The 18,941-nt window shown below is 37.8% G+C and overlaps 1 protein-coding gene across 1 annotated transcript in view; it reads right to left on the reverse strand.

Moving 5' to 3' along the window:
• Window positions 1-8,732: 8,732 nt before the first annotated feature.
• The window catches only part of ENPP1 (ectonucleotide pyrophosphatase/phosphodiesterase 1), a 74,177-nt gene continuing 63,968 nt past the window's right edge, over window positions 8,733-18,941 (reverse strand). The window contains exon 25 of the mRNA XM_031456337.2: window positions 8,733-16,426. Coding sequence (XP_031312197.2) covers window positions 16,256-16,426 — 171 coding nt within the window. The 3' untranslated portion in view covers window positions 8,733-16,255. The remainder of the gene's footprint in view (window positions 16,427-18,941) is intronic.

Below are 18,941 nucleotides of genomic sequence, written 5' to 3' on the forward strand. Positions count from 1 at the left end.
TGATCATTTATTTTGCTGTACAGAAGCTTTTTAGTTTTGTATAGTCCCACTTGCTTATTTCTGCTTTTGTGGCTTTGTGCTTTAGATGTCATATCCAAGAAAAATCATTGCCACAACCAATGTCAAGAAGCTATTTCCCTATGTTTTCTTCTAGGAGTATTATGATTTCAGGACTTATATTTAAGTCTTTGATCCATATTGAGTTCATTTTTGTGAGTGCTGTAAGAGAGGGGTCCAGTTTCATTCATCTGCTTGTGAATATCCAGTTTTCCCAGCACCATTTATTGAAGGGACTGTCTTCTCTCCATTGAGTATTCTGGCTCCCTTGTCAAATACTACCATGGAAGGAAGAGAATTTAAACTGGGCTTTGGAGAGTGAGATAATCAGAGGTCTGGGAATTGATAGGACTCGTGAGCAAGAGAAGAGATATTGTTAAGGGACAAAGTAGGTGTGTTTGGATCAGTGGAGTATTGGTAAATGTTTAACAACCAGGTGGAAGGTACATTTGTAACAACAGAAAATTTCTACTGTAAATGTTTCTGATAGCCACTTGCAAGCTACAAATGTAAAGTCAACCTGCTTGCAAAATCTCTGACAAATTGTCAATCAGCTTTTATGAGCCTGTAGAGGCTGGACCCAGCTCACAACTGCCTGGTTTGAACATACTGAATTTGAGATGACTGTCAGATATCTAGATGGAGGTTAGTCACCTAGTCTAATTACAGGCCTGTTGTTCCCATGAGAAGATGAGCCAAAGCAGGGTCTTTGAAATCCCAAAGGTCTTCTCTACTGGGGGAGAGTGACTTCATGACCCAGTTCAACAAAATTAGCTCAGCTGCAGATCTGTTTTATGCTGAAACAGTAGGTGCCACTTTAGAGGCATCAGTTTAGAGGCACCAAATGAAACAGTATTTCAAGTGATATTCAAATTAAAAAGGTAACTTTAGATTCACATGATGTCCAATATGCCCTTAGAATGTCCTTTTCCGAACAGTAAACTCTTAGGTCCTTCACACAGATGCTTATTATGGAATTTTCCATGATCCCTTACTGCCACCTGCTGGGTGAAGAGGTGCAGCACTCAAGGAGCAACTAGCTCAAGAGCCAACTCTAAGTAGCCATGATTTCTGGGCTGTTTGTCCTCTGCTTGTCATTGTTGTTGTTAAAGCAAAAGCCAGTTGAAAAAAGATAGTCCAGACAGTCCAGAGAAACATGCCAATGGCATCTGCAGCCATCGCTGGCCATTCTGAGATCCACATGCCTGGTGATGGTCTCTACTGATTAAGCCAGGCTTCAGTGACAAGGGAAGGCACTTCTCCCATATGATGCTCTAGCAAACAGTTCCTCTCAGTGTTTGGGGCCCTCAGGAGTACTCAAACTGACAGGCCATGGTTCCCAAGGAATTCCCATAGCATTTGTGCATTTAGTTCATGGGCATCATATGCCCCTAATATTTCTTAAACTGAAGATACCCTGTGGTGATATTTCACAAGAGCTAATAATATTTTAAAGGTTTTGTGTTGCCCACTGTATCCTTCAATACAATGAGTGTCACCTCAATTTTTTGGCAGAATGATTGTAGCTTCTCAATTCTGCATAAACATAATTGCAAAGCCCAACTGTAGTTGCTGACTTCGTTTCTTTTCTTCCTTTAATTCATAAGGATGAAGACTTCATTATGAGAAGAAAAAAAAAATAGCCTATCGAAAATACAAAAGGCATTTTAAGGCAATTGATCAGCTAATTAATGTGTTCACTGCTTTTTGTATAATCACTACAAGGTGAAATTTAAAATTACTTATGAATATGCTAATAGGGTTACTATGAAATTCTACCAGGAGTGTGAGTTTTCTTTGTGTTGAAGGGGTTCAGAATGAGTGTCCCAAAAATGTGTCACTTTGACATGTGGATTGTTTTATACTAAAGGCATATTTCATTTCTGCTATTCTGATTTGTCATCTGTATATCTTCTAGTGAAATATCTCTTCATGTCTTTTGCCAATTTTTTTTAATTGGATGGTTTCTTTTGTTTAATTCTTTTATTATTGTGTCTTGAAAATTCTTTTAAAATTCTAGATATGAATTCTTTATCATATCTGTGGCTTGGAAATATTTTTCTCTTGGTCTGTAGATTGTCTTTTCAATCTCTTAACAGGGTCTTGCAAAGAACTTTTGATGCAGATTCAAGAGAAAATTTGCCTCTCCCTTAACCACCTAGAAGAATTTAAATTGGGAGTCTTTCCCAGAATTAGAGTTATTGCCAGAGATAAATTTTATTTCAGTGGCCAATGTGTGTGGCAGGACAAACTGCTAATTACCCAACATCACTTCTTATCATCCCTGAAAGATCCTCCTGTCCTTGGAGGCCTCAGTCCCTATCCCATTCCTTAGCCCAAGGTGTCATGTCCACCTCATTTTACCCTTCTGTCTTTGAACCTCTCACGTATGTGGAGTTCTCATATGTTCAAAATTAAATTTTTTTTTCTCCTGTTACTCTGTTTCATATCAATTGAATAATTAGATGAGTTAAAAGTAACTTTGAAGAGTAAAGTTCTTTCTCCCCAACAATATTATTTATTATTTTTTACTTGTTTTATTAAAAATCTACTGTTTTTGTACCTAAAATGGTATAAAATATGATGGATGCTCATCATAAACATAGCAACTAACATTCAGATTTAATTTTATTGAGAAAAATTAAGTAAAATGGCATTTCTTGCTCCTTAGAATGCTGGATAAATTGTTACATATTTTTCTACCAAAAGAGAATACCAACATTTGTCAAAAAACCCACAGCTAACGTCATTGTTAAGGGTGAAAAATAATGTTTCCCTGCTAGGATTGGGAACAAGGCAAGGATTTCACTCACCGCTGCTGTTCAACATGGGCACTATAAGTTCCAGCCAGTGAAATGAAGCAAGGGGAAAAAAAAAAAAAAAAGGAAAGAAAAGAAAAAAAAAAAAAAAACGGATTGGAAAGGAAGAAATATAACAGTCCTTATTGGCAAATGGTATAATTATCTACATAAAAGAAATCTCAAGGAATCTATTAAAAAAAGAAATAAATACATTCTAGACTAGTGAAAGAGTTCAACAAAATTGCATGATACAAAATCAATATACAAAAACTATTTCTATACACTAGCAATGAACATTTGGAGACCAAAATTTAAAATACAATACTATTTACAATTGCTGAAACAAACAACCCCTCAAAAACCACTTTGGGTATAAATTCAGCAAAAACATGATAAAAACTGTAAAATATAAATGAAAGAAATCAAAGATCTAAATGAATGAAGAGACATACTCTGGTCATGGATTGGAATACTCAACACAGGAAAGATGTCAATTCTCTCCAGATTGATATGTAGGTTTATTGCAATTTCTATCAAGTTTCCAGAAGATATTTTGTTGGTAAGGACAAGAATAAGATTATTCTAAAATTTATACAGAAAGACAAAGACACTAGAATAGCTAACACAAATTTGAAAAAAGAAATCAAGTGGGAGAACTCACTCTGCCTGGTTTCAAGACTTACTATCTGAGCACAGCAAACAGACTATGCTGTGTCGATGGTGAGACAGACACATAGATCAATGGAGAAGAATAGAGACCCCAGAAATAGACCAACTGGTTTTTGACAAAGGTACAAAAGCAGTGCAGTGGTAGGAGGAGAGTCTTTTCAACACACAGTATTGGAGAAACTGAATTCCCACAGGCAAAAATATAAACAAACCCTAACCTAAACTCACACTTGTTACAAAAATTAATTCAGTTTTGGATCATAAATTTATATGCAAAATGTAAAATGATAATGCTCTTAGAAGAAATCACAGGAGGTCTTCAGGATGTAAGTCCTAGTGAAGTCTTCTTAGACCTGACACCAAAAGCATGATACATTAAAAAAAAAAGAAAAAAGGATAAATTAGACTTCATCAAAATTAAAGCATTTTAGTAAATGTAAAAATAAATAAATAAATGAAAGCATCAAAGGTTCTTCACAAGACCCTATTAATAGGTTGAAAAGACAATCTGCAGACCAAAAGCAAATATTTCCAAGCCACAGATCTGATAAAGAATTCATATCTAGAATTTTAAAAGAATTCTCAAAACATAATAGTAAAAAATTAAATAGACCATCTAATTAAAAAATAGACAAAAGGCAGGAAGAGATATTTCACTAGAGGATACACAGATAGCAAGTAACAACATGAAAACATATTTGACATCACTAGCAAACAAGGAAATGCAAATTAAGATCACTATGAGATATTGCACACCTACCCAAACAGCAAAAATGCAACACTGACAGCCTGGATTGTTGGTAAGGAGGAGGAAAAACTGGATCTTTCATACATCGTGGGTGGCAGCATAAAATAGTATAGCCACTCTGGAAAATGGATTGACAGCTTGTCAAAAAAAAACTAAACGTACATTTACCATACAATCCAGAAACTGTCTTGGGCATTTACCTCAGAGAAATGAAGACTCATGTCTACACAAACACTCGCACATGATTGTTCATAGCAGTTTTATACGTAATAGCTAAAAACTGGAAATAACCAAAATGTCCTATAGTAGGTGAATGTTTAAACAGACTGTGTGAACCCATAACAAGAATACTACACAGCAATGAAAAAAAAAAGACTAGTGATATATGCAACAAATTGGATGAATCTCTAAGACATTGTACTGTGTGGGGGGAAAAAAAAGCCAGTATCAAAAAGTTATATACAATATGATTCCATTTAAATAACAAAATGACAAAATACCTTAGCATATTTCCTCCATTTGATTTACATGACTTACAAATCTACGTCTCTCTGTTAGATGTTACCCTTGGGGGCCAATGTCACCTTTTACAGATTAACAGCTGTCTAGCGTGAAGGATGGTGGAGGTCAAGGAGGTGGGTGTGAGTCTCTGGGAGGAGCGTTAGTTGGTCCGAGGCGTTGGAACACTGCAGCATTCCGACGGCAGTGGTGCTTACCAAACCTAAACATGTGATCAAGTGACACAGAACCGTGCACACGCTTTACACCACTGTCAACTTCCTGTTTCGAAGATGCAATCCCTGGGAAAGCTGGGTGAGGGGCAGTGGGGTTCATGGTACTACCTTTGCAATTTCCTGTGAATTGGTAATTATTTCAAATCAAAAAGATGTTTTTAAAAAAACCAACTAGAGATAAAAGAGGATGCCCTTTGACAATTAATATATTTGTATGACCAGCTTACGTCTTCTAAGTGAACTTTAAGGGTACGAATCCAATTTACTAATTATAATTCTGCTGAACCTCTTTATGGCCTCCTTTATGCCCCAATTCTTATTCTCCATTCCATGGATGATTTCTATCACACGTATAACTCTTTACTGCATTTTATTTAATGATTTGCATGTATATGTCACTCTATTAGATGTCAAACTCAGGTCCACACCAATGTAGTCTTTGAAAACTGTGTTTAGCACAGCTCCTGGCACCTACTAGGGGTTAAATAAGGGTTGGTGGATGAGTGAGCTATATCAAAATGTTCATTTTAAGAGGTGGAAGAATGAGTGAATAATTTCAGATAATAGCTATGGGACTTTAGTGTCTCCGCAGAAAATTATTTTGGTCAATGAAAGCACCTAATCTTACAGGGAACATGCTCATTCCAGCAGTTCTGGTTATTTCCTAAAACTAAACTAAAACGCTCAGCAGGGGGCGAACTGCTCCTTAGTTTACAGAGTTGGTCACGTACCTTGGCTACAGGAGTTCCCTACGTTCCATTTTATCCAGTTCTTAGGTTTACAGTACTAGCACTGTTTCTAAACTTGAATCCAAAAAATAAAAATAGACTCAAGGAAGATATAAAAAAACAATAGAAGGAGATTTTAAAAGAGGGGATAGCAGACCCAAAGAAATAATAATAGAGAAATGATAAATTACAAATAACAAAGGAGAAAATAAATATTGCCCCCAAATGGAATGAGGACCACGTAGGATGCTTGAGATCATCACAGTGATAGAAAACATAAAAGAAAAAGATTAATGCAATAATCAAGCTAATATACAGGGAACTGTATTCAATGAAAAGTAATGTATGTATGTATATGTATGACTGAACTATTATACTGTACACCAGAAATTGACACATTGTAAACTGACTATACTTAAATAAAAAAATTAAATTAAATTAAAAAAATAATCAAGCTAATAAACTAGACAGGATGTTAGTAGTGGGAGATTGCATTGGATGATTATTATTTTCCTCCTTTTATTTTATGATATACTTTTTCAATTTCCAAAATAAAAATAAAATCTGTCAATTAGGAAATTACTGTTATTTTTTAAAAGAGAAGTTATAAGAAGTGGGGAGGTCTGGGCAGATGGTCTGAAAGCAATTTATTGGAGTTCAAAAAGCGGAGAGGTTTGTGAGGAAATATAGTCAGGAAATAAAAACCAGTCATTTGTTTGTCTTGTCCCACAGTGAAAGGAGACTGTGAGAGAGCCAGAGGGGACAGATGCAATAGGGTACAAACCAGGAAAATGGAAGGGTACGTGCAAAGCCAAAGTAGAAAAGTGGAAGCAGTAGAGAGGTAGGAATCACAGATGTTCATGTGATAAAGAAGGACTAATCATTAAGAAAATAAAACCTTGGAGGAAGTGAGGAGTCAGATCTGAAGAAAACAAAGATCACACTTCCTCTGTGAGGGACTAGGAGAAAGTCCCGGTCAGGTGAGAACACAGACGATGGAAGGGAAGATGGTAAAAGATACACGTCTTGTGCAGTATGGCAGAATTCAAGTCAGAATGGGCCTTTTGGAATTATGTTCCCACCGCCATGCAAATAGCCGTGTAATGAGGCATTTACACGTTATCAATCTGCACCTACTCAACATCCTTAGGTGCTGGGTACTTTCTGCTGATTGGACACTTACTGCCACCTATATAGGTATGGGTAAAGACACTTCAAATACTTTATGAGTTTTAAAAAGTTTTTTTTTTCCTAAACAAATTTTACTGTTTTTTTTTCCAGATTTATAAATTCACGCATTATTGAGGAATAAGAAAGTGAAGATAGCCCCAAATCCCACCACTCAGACATAATTATTGTTAACATTTTAGGGCATTCACTTCCAGAGGGAAGAATGAGAGGAGATACACTGAAGAGGAGGGAAACAGAAGAAAAGGAAGAGAAAGAGGAAGGGGAAAGAGATGGAAAAGGGATTTTACTTTTCCTTTCACCAAAATGGATAAACTATCATGTGCTGTTTTAGAAGCTGTCATTTTCAATTCCTATGTTGTGAAGTTTTCGACTGTAGTAAATTTTGATGAGCATCACATTTTAAGAGCATGCTCTATTATACTAATATACTGTACCATTATTGTTTCTCTAGTAAAAGTCAGCCATTTAGATCGAGCATCACTCTGTATCTTCCTACAATTGGACAATGGCTTCCACAGAGTAAATCTGAAGAACTAAAAGTTCTTCAAACTGAAGACTGACATTACAGTTTACGAATAATTTTTAGACTTTAGTCAAGTTGCCATCAGAGATGTCATAGCATCTTGTGCTGTGCCACCATCCTCAAGGTATGACTGGCTGTTAACTTGAAACACTGAAGATCTGCATCTTTTTAATCTTTTCCCGTATGCTAAGCACAAAAACGTGTCATGTGCATATGTTTGATTTAATTAGTAAGCTAAAACATTTTTATGTGTTTTGTTTGCTCTTTGCATTTCTTTCCTATGAATGTCTTAATCCAGATTTTGCCCATTCTTCAAATGAGAGTTAATGTATTTTGGTTTTGTTTTAAGTGTTTTTTATTGGTGATATTTCATGCTATTAATACATTATTAATAAATTTATTTCAAGAGCTGTTTTAGATTATGGGGGGAGGGTAATAGTTCAGTGGTAGAACACATATTTGCATGCACAAGGTCCTGGGTCCAATTCCCAGTATCTCTATTTAAAAAAAAAAAACTGTTTTAGAGCTCAATTACTGATGGAGTAGAACTTGATGAACTTGAAAATTTTCAGTGTGTTTATTAAGAAGGCAAAATTACATACTGCTTGAACATATGAACTTTGCGAAGACCTAGGTTCAAATCCCTGCCAGGGATAACCCACTAGCCATGGTTAGGAGGAGGATTTTCACATTACAGGATTGTTGAGAGCATATTTATAAATCATTTAGCACAATGTCTGGAACACAATAAGCACCCAGTAATGGGCAGTTATTATAATTATATTTGATGTAGTTTCAGAGATCTTTGTTATCAGAATAGTATTACTGATTCATTGGTTATTTGAAAATTAAGGTTAATCATCTGTCAACCATCCATCAGAGATGAATGGGATGGTTTCACCCACTTCTAGCATTTCTTAGTTCACTACTATCTTAGCCAATTCTAGATTCCATTGCCCTAAATTTCAAAGATAGGAGGAAGGGGTGGGAAAGAGGAAAATCTCTTCTCTTTGGTGAAGTGAAATTGCCTGAAATCTGTTTGTTCCAGATGCTCCAGTGTGGCTGCCACCACCTACTCATTTCCTTCCAGGCTGATTCGCTTTCCCCACAGCAAAGGTGTTACCTGCAGTTGATGGACATGAGGACTAAGAGATGTTCCTGTTACTGACTTATACTCAAGGCCCCCCCTCTTGGGGCCCCAGCTTAACCAAAGCCTCGCTGGCTCGGTCTGCATGTTCTTTCCGCTCAGGTTCTTGTTGCCAATAATGAAACTGAGTCTGGTGCAAGCAACACGTGCTTTTATTCAATGGCCGGAGAATGGAGGAGAGCTTGAGCACCAAAAGCACCTCCTCCCCCAGCAGAGGGGACTAAGGGAATTTTAAGGATCAGGAGGCAGACAGGTCATCGGGCTCCAGGAAAGGGGTGGAGATTTCCAGAGGCAGCCAGGGCACATACTTTCCACCATGATCCTTTGCAAATTATGCCAGCAGGATTCAAATCCCCTCTTTGCGTGGAGATCTTAGCATGGTAATGAAGCAAAGGTAACTGTCAGACACCTCCAGGTCTCATCCTGGCAGGCGTGTTCTGTGGTCAGGTCAGAGCCAGTTCAGGGTGCATATATCTCTCCAAGTACAGCTGCAAAGCATCTCTGTCAAACACCAGGTACTTTTGAAACAAGCACAAAAATGAGTCAGGGCAAGTGTCCTTCAGCTCTCAGGGGTTGGCATGGAAACACAGAGATAAATCAAGGCGAGGAAAGAATTGATCTTTAGACTACTTTGTCGGCCATCTTGGATCTAGCCGGTTCAGTCTGGTTTGCCCCAGGCCTTTGTGGCACCCTGTGGATAAAACACAACTAGCCTGTCTGGTTAAAAAAATGGTTTGTGCACCTGGTGCCTGGGCTGCCTAGCATGAGTGACAGTCCCATGCATCTCTTCCCTTTGCCAGTGAATGTTTATGACAGCAGCTTGTTACTGGAAAAACACTGTGTGCTTTGTGGAGAGGTTTTCGTTTGACATGTCAAAATGCTTCAAAGTTCCTTCTTTCACCTTCAATTCACCAAGCATCATACTTTCCACAGGATGCAGTCAATGAAACAACTGTGAATGTCCTTGAAAGACACTCTTGATCTTTTATTATTTTTTAAAAATTCTGCCTTGTGGACTAGGAAATCTATGAAAGAACTCTTTTTCAAAAACATCCAAATGAAAATTCCATCTGGCACTTAAAAACTAGGGATAAAGAATAATTAATTTCAGTGAGATTGTCCTCCAGGTGCATTTCTGGAACCCGTGATTCCTTAGTTATCTTCAATGAATGTTTTGCTAGGACCATCTCATTGGTTTTTATTCATCTGGGCATTTTTTAAATTGTGCAACTATGTACCAGGCACTGTGCTAGAAACAGTGGATATAAAGATTATTTCTGTTCTCAAAGACAGGTGACTGCAGACAAAACAAATAAATATATAAAAGGAATCTATCAATTTAAGAAACATGCTAAATGACAAATAAGAGTTACACCACTGGGGGGAAAATCCTACAGTACTGAGTTGTACTCCTGGTGAAACAGCACATTCTTAACACAAATCTTATCAAAGTTATAGTTTTCAGGAATAAGCTCAAAGAATACAGTCTTAGAAAATTTAACAGAAGACCACAGGCTGGGAAAAGCATAGTTAGTACAGCTTCTTGTGACTTCTCAATTTCCTTATAAGGTTTGTGGTAATGTGTTCTCTTTAAGAGACGCTCCTGCCAGGTGCCTCCCTGGAAGCCCCAGGTGGAAGCTAACAATCCTTTCATACCTACAACCACACCACCCTGAAATTATTTTATTTCCTTGTATGGTTGCAGACTGCCTTTAGCAAGCCACGAGTTTGGATCTAGCATGAGGAAGAAGAAGGGCTGGGTACAATTTCTTAGCAGGAACACAACATCTAACAACATTGTGTACAGGTTATGGAATAAATTACTTCACATACAAGCAGTTGACTGCAGCTACATAACAATGTCTAGCCCTGAGGGCACGTCCTATCTGTGATCTCCAAGGTCTGGAAGGTATGATCACATGCCCAGTGCCTTAGGGGTACAGAGAAGAGGACTCAAAAGGACATGTGCCTGGGGCTAGACCTTGAAATAAAAGACATTGATAAGCACCGAGGGGTAGGCATCCCATGTGTCCTGTTCCCCAGTTTCGCCCTAATGCCAAGCTCCTTGACACAGATAAGCACAGCTTTGAAATTCATTGTCAGTCTTGATCTAATTGAATCGAATCTAGTTTCAGTGTCTTAAAGTGTGCTATTGAGTTAAATAGTGCTGTTGTCTTAAAAACAGCAAGTATACAAACAAAAGCCTCACAGATTTAGCAGCATGTTTCTGTTTGGACCTTAATAAAAGTAAATAGCTCTTCAAAACAGTGAAATTGTGTCAAGGTATAGAATGGATTATGATAGAGAATTCAGAATTGTAGGTTTTATCTGAGTTTTTTTTTTTTAAGTTGCAAAAATATGAGCAATGAGATCCACTTATTGGATGGGGAAAATTTTGTTCTCATTTATTTAAAATCCTTTCAAGTTTTTACTAATTTATCAATTTTCACGTCTTAGACTCCTGTTTCATTTTGTTACACCCAACACAATGCCATCTAAGTATATGTGTAAAAAAATTTTTATAGTGAAAAATAACCTGGGGCAAAAATATCAAGAGATGTAAAAATCTCTGCGGGGCCAAGTGACATCCTTCAAAGTGCAACAGCCCTCATTCCTGGGCTCTCAGATGTCTGCCTGTGATTCCTCAACAGATAAAGTACATTCTTTACTGGGCATGTTTGCCCTAACAGACTAATAACCCTAGGTAATGCCTAATCTCACAATAGCTCAGACTGGCTTGTTGCTAACCACCTTATCAGAGCCATAAACATCACCGCCCTTCACGGACCCTAAACCTCTTACCTCACCTACAACCAATCAGAGCCTTGTGCACAAGCTGATCAGGCACCTTGTGACCCGACCTTATAAAACACCCCAACAACCAGCCCTCGGGGCTCACACAGGCACCTCTGTGTCCCGCTGTTGTCTATGGCAGCGAAACCTAATAAACTCCTTTTCTATTCTCAGCCTTCATCTCTGGTAAATTCTTTTTACCAACCTGTGTCACCACCACCTGTGTCCCACAACAATCTCATTTCCTTGGTATTTATTAAATTGTTCTGTATCTCTATTCTGTGAAAGCTGATGTCTTTTCTAATTTTGAGTTTTGAATTTCTGATATATAATGAAATTGGATATGAGTTTTAAAAGTAATGTCTTAGATATTTTTATTAAAATCCTCAAATTGCCCCTTTTATTGAGGATTTGGGGACAAGTAGGAAGTTAAATTTAAAACAACCACATGGGGTGAGATGAAAGAAAGGCCTTTTTAAAAATATTGTTTCATTTCGCCATCCCTTGGATATAATATCTATTCCAAAGATTCTTTAATTTTTAGTAAACTATAACATTTTATGCATCTATGGTTTCTGATATGGATACAATTTCTATTAAATATTTTTATTTTTTCTTCACTGTTTATATATCATGGAGAGGATGAATTCAAAAATTTAATGTTGAGAAAAATCTATGGAAGTTACAATAGTTGGAGACTTTCCCTCTGATTTAAGACCATTTAAAGTAGTGGAAGATTTATACATGTCTGTCCCTTGTTTTTTACATGGAAGTACGACCAAATGTAATTAAAATAACAGAAACAAGAATATAGTCAAAAATGCATATATATAGTCAAAAATGCATATATATAGTCCAAGATCAGAAATGGATGTTTACTCTGTGAACCTGAAATGAACTTTGGATCTTTTTTTGCCTTCTGACAACACAGCTGTGGTTAATTGTCTACAACCTTTGCACTCAGTATCAATCCCTGCAGAAACACCGCCACCCGTCCCTGCCCCTCACCTTCCAAACACACACACACACACACACCTACACAGGAAATCAGCGAAGCTTCTATATATACAACTTTTATTTGTGAAACCACATTTTTTAGCTTAGAGACACATACTCTATAGATTTTTCTTCTACCTTACAATACTTAGACTGACCAAAAATCAGGGAAAATGTCCTTGGACTGTAGCCATGATAAAATTTAACTTTTGAAAGCACCCACACACCAAATTCCTGTGATAGGCTTCAGTGTGAAGCGTAACCACATTTGGTTTCAAAGTTCCAACAACAGCGTCTATTATAGATAAGCCCGTACCACAGATTTGGGCAGGACAGTCCTGCTAGTGGCAAAAGACAGCCAAGGGGGTTTAGAGCCTCTTCTGGAGGACTCAGTGGTTCAGCTACACCCCCGTCTGTCCCATCTCCTTCAACAGGACCGACCGGGCCAACTGGCCTTGTTGTCGTCTATGTGTCTACTTACCCTGGGACCTTAACGTTTGCCTTCTTTCCCATAAGGTTTGTCTTTTTCCTCTGATTCTTGGAAATATTTTTAAGTTCCACCTGATTCTTTGCCCTGCCACGAATAGCCTGGTAGAACATTTTGTCTGGAAGTTACTTACCTCATTGAAGAAGTACTGACTGGAGGCATGGCAGTAAAATTAGGGATAAAGGTTTTGCTGCGCATTTGAAAGCAAAGAACGGACTTTATTGAAATAAGATAAAGACATTTCCATATATGATCATGTGAATTTACTATTCAAATTGGGGACGTGGAGACGAGTCATATGTTTTAAGTTGATGAAAGAGTGAAAGAAAGGGTCTCCATCAAGACAAGAGAAGAAAACAAAAGAACACCGTATAAGAAAAACTGAAAGCAGGAACAGAGGTGGACACCTTTTCCTTCAAAGAATCAACACAGAATTTATAGCCTGACATTTCCTTTCTGAACAGAAGATGAACAAAAGTAAGAAAAATGAAACAGTTGCAAATTGTAAGTTGGTCACAGTGACACCTGTAGAAAATATGAGAAGTAGCAGTAAATGAAAAATTGCCCAAAATATATCCATTCAAGGGAGGCCAGAATGCCCCTTCTTTACCTATTCACCTGAACAGCTGCAATTCATCCTTCAAGTCTTAGCTCAGCCGTCACCACTTCTGGGAAGCCACTGCTGATCCTGTCAAGCAGCACTGTGCCTCCTTCATATGCTCCCCAGCACCCTGCCTGTGGCTCCATGATAACATTGACACTTCTGCTGTCTCCTCTCTCTTGCCAGCACTATAAGGACTGCAATTTGTTTTTCTCTGTATTCCTGGTGTTCAGCAAAGGGGAGAGGCATCTATTCATTTAATTAAGATCTGCTAAAATGCTTTACATAAAGGTAATTATGTCTGCATGTATTTTGACAAATATATAAAAATCAACGAGACGCTTCTACAAAGAAGTAGATATTCTGCTAAGTACAGATAAAAAGCTTGGTTCCTATACATAAAACAGAAAGATTTGGAAAGGAGAAGGCAGACAGGCTAGGGACCTTGGGACCCAAGGAACAACACCATAACGAGTTCCCCTGGGTCTTCTTCTTAGCTCATGTATCCCAGACTTGTTTTCAAAAAAAATCTGCAACCTGGAAACGATAATGAGTACACATGAAAAGAAACCGCAAGAAAGACCTGCTCTCTCTCCAGCCAAAGAACCAGAAAAGGAGTAGCTAGCAAGAGAGAAAACAATAACTGCTCCACCTCAGCCAAACCCCACAGAAAAGACCCTGACCCCACCCATGCCGACAAAGGCTGAGGCTCTGCAGACTGTGAAGAGGGGTGCCAAGTCCTCTGCCAGGGCAGTGTCAGAGAAGACTGAGTAGGAAACTGGTAATTTCATCCCCGCCTGGTGATAATACAGCTTTCCCTGCCACCCCTCTCCACAGTGTCAGTGGAGACCATGTGGGAGCAATAAGAAGGTACCCTGCACATTCTAGCCAGGGAGGCATCAACAGAATGCCCAGTAACAAGGGTTCCCTCTCATCCCAAGGATCAATGGAGGCTGAGACATGAACCTAGACTCTAGTACACCTGGCAAGTAATGAGGCAGTGCTCCCAACTCCCCTGCTAGGGTGATGTTAGAGAAAGTCATCTAAAAGAGAAGGTTTAAATAAGATCCATAGTCTCATACCATAATACCTTAAAATATCCAGGTTTCAACTGGAAATCATTCATTACACCAAGAACTGGGAAAATCTTTTTGCATGAAAAAAGACAATAGATGCCAACACAAAGATAACACACGTCTAAATTATTTACAAGGATTTTACAACAGCCATTGTAAAAGTGCTTCGGTAAGCAATTATGAATATATCTGAAACAAATGCAAAAATAAGAGTCTCAGAAAAGAGTTGAAAATTCTCAGCAAAGAAATAAAAAATACAAAGAACCAAATTAAAATTTTAAAAATAAAAAAGTACAATAACTGAAATATAAAAATCAATGGATGGGCTCAACAGCAGAATATATTAAACAGAGGAAAGAATCCATGAACTTCAAGATAGAATGATAGAAATTACCCAATCTGAAGAACAGGAAAAAAAAAAAAAAAACAGACTGGGGGAAAAGGTTTACAGAACCTCAGGGATCTGTGGAACTAAAATAAAAACCAGTGAAACTTTCTAAATTATTAAATAATTTTCAAATGCAAATTGCATTATCTGAAGGTCTTTGTGGCTTCTATGCTCTCTTTGAAGAATAAGTATCATATGAAGGACAAATACAGACCTTTGGTGTACTAATATAACCCACAAATTAGACGCAAGCAGCCTAAAAGTGAATGTTGCTTTTGAAGGTCCACAGGTTGGAACTAAAGGGTATATAGTCTATGAGGCTGAGAAATAAGTTCATGTACCATGACCACCAAGAAGATATGAAGTGATGGTAACATATTCTCTTCAAATCGATGAAACTTCAAAATGAACAGTTCTGAACAGTATAGCTTTGCTACTGGTAGGGTCATTTTTGTGCACAGAGGAAAACATTCCTACTACCTAAATGGAAAACTGCCACCTTGCATGAGTTGACAAACTCTCTGCAGTTTCACTAAGATAAGACGCATTTTTAATAGTTTAAAATAACCACTTTTGTAGTTATTTTCAATCTATGTTAATTACCAGTGAGCAGGAAGGGAGTATTTTTCTTTTTCAGTACAAGCGTAGAGTAAAAGTCTATAATAGATACACTCAATATAGATATTCCTTGAAAGTTTACCTTGCAAGAGACATTAAATCTGAAGAAACCCAGTCACAATTAAAAAATAACACAGGATTACATATTTTGGCTTTTGAGGAGATATACAGAAAAGACAGACATAAGGCCTCAGAAATATTTTTGCTTCCATTAACTTTTCTAATTAAAATACAAATAATTAAAACTCCAAGTTAAAAAGAATGCAGAATCACTTTTTAATATTTGTGAAGAAACTAACAAAACATGGACTATTCCAATCCTATTCATTATTCTAGTGTTTCCCAGCTCCATGGAAGTTTATTAATGATAGTAAGATTCAAATACCTGGTATTCAGACAATGTTCACAGCTACTTCTGCCCTTAAGAGAAGTAGAAAAGCCGTTTTCGGTATGGTTTTTCTTTATTCCCAAATTTGAACAATTCTTACACATTCAAACATGTGCGAGACTCAATAGGAACTCTTTCCTACTGCTATACTGAGGCCACAAGTTTCCCTGAGATGGTCGTGTATCACAGAGGATTCCCAGTTCTAACTCTGGTTGACAGTTTCCAAACAATGCAATAGTGTGAATAGAGCATATATAAAACAGAAGGTTCTTTCAAAAAGATTTTTGGTATGTTTTTGGAATAAAAAATATCAGTCTTCTTGGTTAAAGGTTGGCAAATGTGTTTTCAACTTTAAAATGTCTGAAATTGGCTCTTTTCTTTCTTGATAGAAGCTGAGTCCAGTGATGTGTTCAACATCTGTGATCCGAGCTCTGTGCAACCTCAACAACTCTTCAACCCATAAGAATTCACGCTTCCTGTGCTATGAGGGTGGGAAAGGAAGAAAAGTCACTGGAGAACAGTCAGCCCACTTGCTCTGCAAGCTCTCCATCTCCCCCATTCTAATCAGCCATGACACTTTGGCTCTTAAATGGCAGATGACACAAGGTTTGTTGGGCACGATCCCTCCTCTTGAGTAGCTCAACATCTAATATATACCATGCGTGTTTGTTTAATTAAATGTTTAATCAAACTTGGGAAATGTATATGTAAAGCAGCTGTTCATGTATTGCATTGGTGCGAGAAACTTCAACAGTATGGGGTTAAAAAATGTTGGAAAACAGAAGCAATATGTCCTGGTACAAAGAATATGGGAATTCGCAGAAAGAAACTTGGACTCAAGTCCTGCTTCTACCATTCTCCTAATGGGTAAACTAAGGCAAATTATTTAACATCTGAATCCTAATTCTCTTATCTGCACCCTCCTTAAGGGGTTGTTTTGAAGGTCAAATATAATGATGTGGGCAAATGCACTATACAAACACTAGTTCTTATCAGAATCGGTTATCTCCGTGCTTGCAATGAAAAAAGGGTTGGAGCTAGTGGTAAAACACTCCTTTCATTTCTGGTGAGGCAGTGAAGTCTTAGCTGGTGTGAGATCAAAGAAGAATTTAAAAGCTTATGCTCTGGCACATGGAAGCAGAGCTGGTAGCTGAGGCAGGTAACAGAAATGGAAATCATACAACCACAAGCTACTGTAAATTTTCCTGAAAATGGCTACTGGAGAAACTCAGATGAAGAAAGTATCCACTGGTTGGTGTGCTCTGACTATGCTTTAAAGACATCCTTCCAGAAAGGATCATGTACCCTTAAGACACTATTAGATGGAAATGATAAATACAGACTTTTCACGTAAAAGGGAACAGAACAATAATTTCCATTTCCCCATTAGCCTCCCATCGTCTACTTTCCAACACGACTGTTCCACTCAGTCTCCTCCTCTGCAGCCATCCTCACGCTGGGTCTCAGGGGAATAGCCCTGACTGACGAGACTACTTGGCCAGTAGACATTTGTCATCTGTTCCAACATTTACAGGAATAAATAAAAGGTGCACACAAAGCACTTGTTCTCTCAGGCCAACATCCAGCTAATCCTTAGTCCCTACTTCACAGATGAAACAGAAGAAATCGGTAAGTATGTGTGATATCAAATCACTTTCAAACATCATAAACATTCAAATAAGCCTCTTTCTGGTTCAAGTCCAATACTTACTTATACTGCCATTAGAGAGTTTGATAAAATGCTTGTATTTAAGATATCGGTACAGTAGCTTTTGGAACAGTACAGATGGAAAAGGAACTCAGTACCTAACTCACGGCATTTAACATCATTTTGGTCAATGAGATGTCAGCATAAGCCTATTCTGCCTTCTTTTTGGGCGGAGGACCCAGGACAAGTGACACCTAGAGAAGTAGAAGCCATCTTTAGCCCACATGGGCCACATGCTAAGACTAGTGGTGGAGAAGGACAGGAAAGGTCTGGGTCTCTAACGGTGCTGCTGACCCAACAGACCATCCCAAGACTGCCTCTGGACTTTGTTACATGGGGAATCCCTTAGTTGCTCAAGTCACTATAACTGGCTTCTCTGTTGTTTGCTGCAGAACACAACACTAAGTGATACCTTTAATGACAATTTATCTTTCAAGGAAGAGAAAGCAATGAAGAAGGGAATACTGGATATGTGTCCAACACAGTCCATAGTATTGACCAGTTAGCAGAGTTAGATGCTCAACAGGCATCCAGATACAGTTAAAATCTTGCTATTCTGTTCTTAATTCTAAAGTTAAGGCAAAAATAACCCAATGAGAAATGTGTTCTACAAAGACTAGTCAATTAATTCCAAAAGTTTATCAGAGAAACAATTAAAGAGAGACATATCTTCATTAATTCTAATGACTGGTCCACAGAAAGAGTACCAGCTCAGGGATGGCAACTGGGGCACTGTATTCCACTCCTGGGCCCACAGCAGAGAGCCCTGTCTGCTCTATTCACTACTGTTTCCCTAGGACCTGGAGTATCTGGTGACAAATTAAAGGAATGAATGGCTAGATCGAAGAAGGGATAAACAGATGAATGAAGGAATGAATTGATGAGGGATCAAAGCACTCTCTCCTGACAAACTCAGACTGGGTCTCAAGGTTCTTTTGACCACAGGACTCCAGATATCCACCACCTATCTTGAGGCTGCTAGGAAAAGCCAAATTGATTTGAAACTTAGGTCTAGGTTTACTTTGTGTAACTTCATGGATACAAAAAAAACAAAAAACCAACCAGGAAATCTGGCAAGTACTCTGAAAGAAAAACCTTTTGGCTCACTATAAGGAAAAATTTAAAACTTGCTAAAATGTTAATGCAGTCACGATGTTCAAAGACTATAAATTTTTAGTCTGAGCAAATAAAATAACACAAAACAATGATTTCCAAACACTGGAATGACAACAGAATAAGGAAAGATAATTAGGGACAAATGTATGATTTTTATAATAAAGTGACATAA

The sequence above is a fragment of the Camelus dromedarius genome, chromosome 6 (genome assembly GCF_036321535.1).
Source record: "Camelus dromedarius isolate mCamDro1 chromosome 6, mCamDro1.pat, whole genome shotgun sequence".
NCBI lineage: Eukaryota > Metazoa > Chordata > Mammalia > Artiodactyla > Camelidae > Camelus > Camelus dromedarius.